The sequence below is a fragment of the Lethenteron reissneri genome, chromosome 26 (genome assembly GCF_015708825.2).
Source record: "Lethenteron reissneri isolate LAM-NWPU_2019-01 chromosome 26, ASM1570882v1, whole genome shotgun sequence".
NCBI classification, from domain to species: Eukaryota; Metazoa; Chordata; class Hyperoartia; order Petromyzontiformes; family Petromyzontidae; genus Lethenteron; species Lethenteron reissneri.
The window spans coordinates 5,788,558-5,796,512 of record NC_083804.1 but is presented as its reverse complement, the minus strand read 5'-3'; the positions used below and the strand labels follow the sequence as shown (position 1 = coordinate 5,796,512).

The 7,955-nt window shown below is 50.7% G+C and overlaps 1 protein-coding gene across 5 annotated transcripts in view; it reads right to left on the bottom strand.

Annotated features, from left to right (window-relative positions):
- Positions 1–922: 922 nt before the first annotated feature.
- The window catches only part of LOC133347543 (sodium-dependent neutral amino acid transporter B(0)AT2-like), a 46,921-nt gene continuing 39,888 nt past the window's right edge, over positions 923–7,955 (bottom strand). For all 5 annotated transcript variants that reach the window (XM_061559898.1, XM_061559896.1, XM_061559897.1 and 2 more), the window contains one exon: positions 923–7,868. In XM_061559898.1, coding sequence (XP_061415882.1) covers positions 7,257–7,868 — 612 coding nt within the window. In that variant the 3' untranslated portion in view covers positions 923–7,256. The remainder of the gene's footprint in view (positions 7,869–7,955) is intronic.

The following is a 7,955-nucleotide window of genomic DNA, read 5'->3' as shown; positions in this document are numbered from 1 at the left end:
CACTACGGAGAAGCTCCACCCACTACGAAGAAGCTCCACCCACTACGGATAAGCTCCACCCACTAGAGTCTGAAGCCCCACCCACTACGGAGAAGCTCCACCCACTAGAGTCAGAAGCCCCACCCACTACGGAGAAGCTCCACCCACACCCGTGAAATCCCAACCCAAACGAGGTCTTGCTGCAATGGTATAATAGGAATAACTTATTTAACAGTCTGATTACTATATTTCATTTGTTCAGATATACTGGCCATGCAATTACTGTTAGCGAGAACCTATTAAGGCTTGCATTGGCACATGAGGGGGTGATGTGGCCAGAACCACGCCCGGCTGCCTTTGTCTTCCCAGGATTGATGTTCACTCACCGCACCAACTGCTGTACTAGTTTATGGCTGAGTCGACCTAGGGAAGGCCAAAACCCGGCTCAGATAATCACCACTGATGTTAGCCGTGGCTGGGAATCGAATCACTACGCCACCACTCGCTTGAAGACAAAGACACAGACCCCCCGTATAGCCTTAACAGACTGTTGGGGCAAGTGCTGACTGCGAGCACCTATGAAGGTGAAGCACAGCGCAGGAGTTGGTGGGTGGCCACATCCGCGCCCGGCCCCCTGTGTCTCCCCAGGTGCACACGCGAACTCGTAAGCAAAAACTGCAAAACCAGTGCAGCTTCAAATCCTCCCAGCCTCCTTGCGCTCTCTCTCCCACCCGCGTGTGTCACCGTGTGCCCCACCACCCCACCCCCCATACCCCGCACTCCCTTGCACCGCCCTCGATCCCCATCGCGATAATTTCACCTCGAAATAATTCGGTTTATTTCAGCCATCTGCTCCATCCGGGACACATTGTTAAAAATAACAAAAACTTTTTTGGCGTATCTTTAAATGTAATTAATGACACCCCCGGTAAAACAACTGAAACATTGTGCGTTTTGTTGTTGTTGTTGTTTATTTGACACTTCGTTAAGGTTCTCAAATAGCGACGACAACGAGAGCTCGTGACTACGTGGGGTTACGTGACAGCCACCGACAAATGTACAACACGACAACGGAGAGGAGGAGGGGGTGGGGGGAGTGAACAATTTTAAATCGTAGATTTCGCGGCCTCCCCCAAATCGGTGTCACCACGAGCGAAGCGGTGGGGGCAGCAGTGGGGGGGCATGGGGGAGGTTTTTGGGGGGTTCAGTGACCTTGGAGACACGGCGACACGATGACGCACGGGGTCACCCAACAACACAGCTAGCGCGTGGGAAATTATAGGGTTGTGTTTGTTGTTGTTGTTGTGGTTGTTGTTGTTGGTCTCCAACGACTCGTCAAGGTCAGAGGTGTCCACAAAATCATCCGAGCAAGGACGCGACGCCATTCAACGACAACGAATGTCTCGCGCAAGTTGCCAGCGCCGATTCCTGGCAAGCGCGATCTCACCGAGTGGGACAAAATCCGGAGAGAACTTTGACGGACACACCTGTATCTAAGTGTGTGTCCGTTTGAGGATAGGTCATGATAACAATCTGCTCAACTAAACTCCACTTGCAACACACGCTACGAATGTGCACAACGCGCGTATGGATGCACTTGCAATTGGCTATGGCATTGTCCGGGCAAAAAAAAAACCGCACACAAGTGCGCCGGAAACGCACGCTCAAACACTCGGACGCAGACTTTTTATGGACAAGGACCCCCCCCCCCCCCCCCCCCCCCATATAGCCTTAACAGACTGTTGGGGCAAGTGCTGTCAACGAGTAGCACCTATTAAGGCCGGCACGGCACCCGAGGGGATGGGTGGCCAACACCACGCCCGACCGACCGCCTTTGTCTCCCCAGTGGCGATGTTTCCACAACGCACCAGGCACTCATTTGAGGCTGAGTCGACCTAGGGGAGGTCCGGGACAGGTTCGGATAATCGTCACTGGTGTTGGCCGTGAGCGGAAATCGAACTCGGGTCGCCGAGTTCGTAGTGCAGCGCAGCTAACCGCTACACTACCTCTCCACACACGTGTACACATACAGCAAACACATACACACACATACACACTGCAAGGTCAAGGTCATATCATTTCGAGCCAGCAGTGTTGCTAGATCGGGGAAAATGAAACCTCCAGAGAACAATAAACGGAAACGATCTCACAAATTGAGATGGAATAGCCTCCACCAGATGTTTGGGGAAAAAAACAATAGACTTCTGAGTCCTATTTATTAGAGTAGTTTTTTTTTTTTAATAAAGGTGACCACGAAGCAGATGGATTCATTTAACTTTGCCCGCATTGTGGGGGTGGGGGGGGAGAATTTTAAATGCTCATAATCCCAAAACGGGTTTTAAAAATCCAGTTTTGTTAAAATACCTCCAGACAATTGTAACACGTAAAAACGTTAACATTTCCTTAACGCAATCCTAAAATCCACCGATATCTTGCAGGTAAAACTTATTCGTCGCGTCGAATGATAGAGAATTACAAGCTCTGATTTTGAAACACTCATCTGGGATTTAAAACCTCCGTAAATGACAACACTGGTGTGAGACAGCTACCAGGACGCGTTATTGTGGACACAGTGACACGAGAGACGTAAAAACAGTATTTTTTTTTTTACATGACATCGAAAATGTTGAAAAAGGGGTCGCAACGAATATATAGGCGTGAATAAATAGGCAAAAACCCTGTGTAGGCTGAGAGATGCAGGAATTGCTGCAAGGAGAATTGGTGGAGAACAAGAGCATTGTGGTGTACATCGTGAGAGGCTACAAGGGAGAAACATTATATTTGTAGCGGGGAGGAGGGCAATTTACAGACAGGTCAGCGGTGTTCAAAACAGATCAGCGACGTTACTCTGCAGGCGGTTACCCCACACACGACCTCGGCATGATCCACCGTTCCGTGTCCCAAGTCGCGCTCTGCGTGCTGGCTGGGTCGTCATCTGCGATATCAATTCCATCTCTCTGCAGAGAAATGTACACGCACTGACACCCTACGTTATATTTCACTACCACCGGTGGACTCGGCTTCGATGTAACACTTGCTGACAAAAAACCAGAATCACGGAATCATCTAGTCGACGGGAATCTACTGACAAGAAAGTAAAGCGGTTATTTTAAGCCGGTTTTATACAGTGTGTGCGCAGCAGTAGGCTCGTTACGCGGCGCACCAGCTACCCATACATAATGTGACACCGAGTGGCGGCTATTTGTGTACAAGTCGCGTCTCTCCACAATTTTTACATCGACGGATCCGTCCCCAAAAGGAGCGATGCCATCCGCCGGCTGGCCAAACACGCGTGATCTCGGCTGCTCTTTGCCATAGCGCACAGCGACACTTTCTTCACCGGCATCAAATTTAGGCGGGCTTGCTCAAGAAGTCCAGCGCGGCTCTCCGTCGTGCACGCGGCCGCGTTGTTTCGACGCGCTGTCCCGACGTTTCGCTCCGCGTCCAGCACGAGGGAGGCTTGTCGACACCTTCGGCGGAAGAGGCGCTCTCCGAGCAACTTAAAACGCGCAACGGAAGAGAACACTTTAAATGTGTGCTTGGAAACGCGTCTAGAACAGCGGCTCTTGTGCACCTTTTACTGCACCCTTGCACCCCCTTTGATTCTCCATCGCTAAAACATGTATCACGTCTATAAGTACATCGGGTTTTGATGAAACAACGTAGTTGTGCTCACGTGCCCGTGCTCAATTCGCGTTTCGATGATTTGCCTTCTAAAGAAACCTGGCCACGTCTCGCTCCGCCAGAAAGAGCATCTCGCACCCCCAGGTTAAGAACCACTGTTCTAGAGCGACACGTACATTGCACTTGATGCTCTTTAAAGCGAAGTTCCGACCGATGACGAACAATTGTCTTCGCATTTGAACACAACCGTCGTTATATATTTTTTTGTCTTCTTCAATCTAAATAAACGTCTCCCCTTTATGTACAACTGTCGATTGTGCACTCTCATAACCGTGAGCATTTTGTGACGCGCCACCGCCAGCGCCTCGCCGCGACGCATGAGACGCCGTGCACGCCAAGACGCGCGCGGAACGTCAAAAGTCACCGGGGGGGGGGGGGGGGGGGGAGGCGAGTGTCCGGAGAAGACCCCGCACGTGCGCAACGAAAGGAGAACTCTCAAACTCAACGACACGCTCCACGCTTCTCGCACCTCGTTCGCGCCGAACGCAGGCGATCGCGCGAATCTCGTGGCACGGTTTTTGTTGGGTCCAGTTAAGCGTTGAGTTTGAGAAAATCCCCAAGACGGAGTGGCTTCATTGCAAACTGCTCGTAACGGAATAGTGTAAACGCATGACACGGTAATAAATTATAACAAATAAAAAAAAAACGTTCATATACGCCAGTGGCGGGTCCCATGGCTCCAGCTCATGCAGTAAGGTCACCTCGGGTTTTGAAATTGCGGGTGACACAAGGCCGTGATGGGCTCATTGAGAGAGTATATAGTCTTGGTGCTTTCGGTAAAGTCACGTAGATAAACAACTAAAATCTAAATTCAAAGCAAAAAACCCACGACGTTTCGATCGCAACACAATCGGGCGTCGTCACCTGATGATGACCGCTTGCGTTTCTATCGACGTGACTTTACCGAAAGAACCAAGAATATAAATTCCTGCAGTCACGAAAGTGTTAAGTCTAAATTCATTGAGAGAGTATTATGGGAAAGTGGAGGCAAGGCTTAATGGCACCAGTGTGGGTGCAGTTGGGCTGTTTCTAGACCCCTTCGCTGGGGAGGCTGTGCGGATTTTCTTGGCTGATAAAAAAAAAACCTGGGGCCTGGAGACACGCCAAGCGATATCGGTATGGGTGGATCGATGTGTGCGCAAGCATTGCATCGTGACAAATTGTGCTGCTTCCTCTTATGACTTCCCCCTCACCCGAATCCCACTTTCACGGAACCTCGGTTTCATTCACAAGAAAAAAAATAACAACAAATATGTCGAGGCAGATTTATGCTTGATCCATACCCCAAATACTGTAGGAAGGTATTTGGACCGCAGTCAGTTTCTAAGTCAGATTCTAAAGTCTACGTGGTTCGATCTCCAGCTCTTGCGGGATTCCGGAATAAAGCCAGGGTCGTGTTCCGAAACTCATTCGTGCTGCGTGCACGTGAGTCCAGTCCTGAGTAACATCTTGATACAGGCTCCCAAAGGTGTGGGTTTTGAATAACCATTAATACGGGATTTGGTCTCGTCACAAGTACTACAGGCGGTTTGAACTGCTACTTGACCGACTGTTGGTATTGTAAACACGGAAACAACATATTTAGGTGTCAGGCCTCATCGAACGAAACAAATCAATAGCTACAAGTGCTTTTTAAAATACAGTGCTGTATTTTACAAGCTTTAAAACAAATACATAGCATCCACTCGTATAGCATTCTGGCTGTGACAAGCAGAAGATTCGACCTCAGCATTTGTAAGGAATTGGCCCCATTTGAAGGTCAGCGATGGGTGCAGGGTTACGGTTAAATCGGCATGAAACCGAGGATACGTCAACATTTTTTGCCATGAAACATGGAACTAATCGTCCAAAAATGATTGGAGAGTCTCAACTAAACACGCGTTTATTTCCGTATGTTTTGTGCGTGTGTTATTCAACCGTGCGGTGTGTTGGTATTCTGAACGCACGCAGATATATACGGGGTGGGCAAAAATTGTGCGACTCACGGTGTGCGAAGTTGTGCTTAATACATCGCCCGATGCCCAGCGGGGGTGGGGGGTGGTTGGAATTTCTAAACAAAACAAACCACGATAGAGTTTTTTTTGGGTTAGATCACGTAAATATATAAATGTGTCGTTAAAACCCGCCACCACCCGACACAGCCAACATCCAACTAGTAAGGGTTGTCACGTAAACAGAACGTGCCAATTCGTCACTAGTACAGCACACCAAAAAAAACCCTCTATCATGGATGATATTGGTCGTGAAAGCCCACGACGTGTTAAACTAAACAAACAGAACCTTCAAAGAGCAAAATGAGTCAACGCAAGGAATGTGTCTCGTTAGATCCCATCCCCGACGCAGGTTGCAGACAAACATCATTCGACGACCGACCGGATGCCGAGGCTGACTACCGACGGGAAAGTCCCGTCCAGAGGTGCCCTGGGGGCCCTGCGTGTCCTGCGCAAGCCGACGTGAAACGACGCTTCACGCCCGCGTAACCGTGGAAGTTCTCAACTTTGGTTCATGGATGTGGGTGCACATGGAGCGTAAACATTTTCCAGGTTGCCGAGCCGAAAAAATGTTGTGCTATGCTTAGTTAAAAAATAATCCGCCCGTGCCGTGTGCATGTATGTTGAACCCATTTTGCACCGCATGTTGCAAAACATGCTAATGGGAGGTGCGACTTACGCTGCAGGTTATTACTTAATCACGATTCCTGTTTGTGCGATCCGGTGTTTTGATTTCTCACGGAGCTCAGTCGTTTTTTGGGTTTCATTTCTATTTGCTTCTTTGCTGTTCTTTCCTTTCCAGTAAATTGTTTTTGCTTTTATCATTCGGGTGACTCGGGTCGCTCTTCCATAATGAGACAATATGCTGGTCTCCGAGAGCCGTCACACGGTTAAGCAAAAATAAACGTGAAACTCCAAAACCTAAGCCGGAGAGACTCGGCTGATATTAAGCCCTGCTGTGCACACGTGGCATCACTGGGTACGGCTGTACAAGAGGTCACATGGGGTTTTGCAGCGGAGAAGAACTAAACAAAGTCTGCATTGAAAGGTGTGCGGAGATTGAATAACAAACGTGTGCTTTATTGGTTGATGAATGTAAAAGTTAATGTGTATCCTTTACTTAACACGTGTTCATATTTCTCTTGTTTTGCAATCTCTAGCATGTCACATGGAATGTCATCGGAAGAGCAGGCTGCACTCACTTCTCTGTCTCCTGCGTTATTTTGCTGTGCTTTAAAACAGTTAAAAATATGCGCTATGATTAGTTACATCAGAATTGCAGTCATCAATGCACCGCACTATGAACCGGGCGGCTTAAGCTCAATCCCCGGGGCACGGATAACATCGGTGGAAAGTTATATTTGTTCTTTTTCCTGGAACCTCCACTTGACTGACTCACCTTTAAATGGATAAATACATCGATCACGGAAACACGGGCGATGTCTCAACTGTCGTACGGACACTGGAAACACGCTGCGATGCTCATTTGCCAATAGAACACAAAAATCGAATCAAATCAAAAATAGAGAGAGAAAAAAAAACCTTTTAACCCACGAAACCTGAAAAAAACAACAAAAAAACCCTCTCCAACCCAAACCACCTTTAGCTGTCGGAGTTGAGAATATCCCCCAGTGCAAAAGACCGGCCATAACGGTTGCCGGGCGCGACCGTGTCCAAATCCGGCGAGAATCCTCCATCCTCCTCGTTTATCCTGCCGGACGGTGGCATCGACGGCTTGCGCGCCGGCGGGGCCGGGCGAGCCGGGCGCGCGGGGCGACCGGGGCGGGGCGGCACGGGCCGGCCGATAGATCCGGCCACCAAAGCCGCCGCCGCCCCGGTCGGGACGGCCAGCGAGGCCGGAGGCGGCGGGGGGGGCGGCGGCGGCGGCGTCAGCGCGGCCAGGGAAGCGGGGGTGTTGGTGTCCGCCTCTCCCTCCCTGCGCACGGTGACGGTGCCGACTCCCTGCTGGCTCTGCGCCTGCCGGTACCCACGGCTGTGCAGGAGGCTGGTGGAGTCGCGCTCCTCGAGGGGCGAGTTCTCTTCCAGGATCTTGCGGCGGCGGAAGGAGACGGAGGCGAGGCTGCTCGGGTCGGGCCGCCGCGCTCGGATCACCTGCACGAGGATCACCAGCGGCACGGGCAGCAGCGCCAGCACGATGAGGATGGAGAGCATCGCCAGCGCCCACGGCGGGTAAGGCAAGTACTCCTCCGTGGCCTGTGTGGGGCGAGAGCGGGGGCCGTGGGGAGCCACGGGGGGGCGGGGAGGGGGGCAGTGGGAGGATGATGCCAAGAAGTGGGAAGA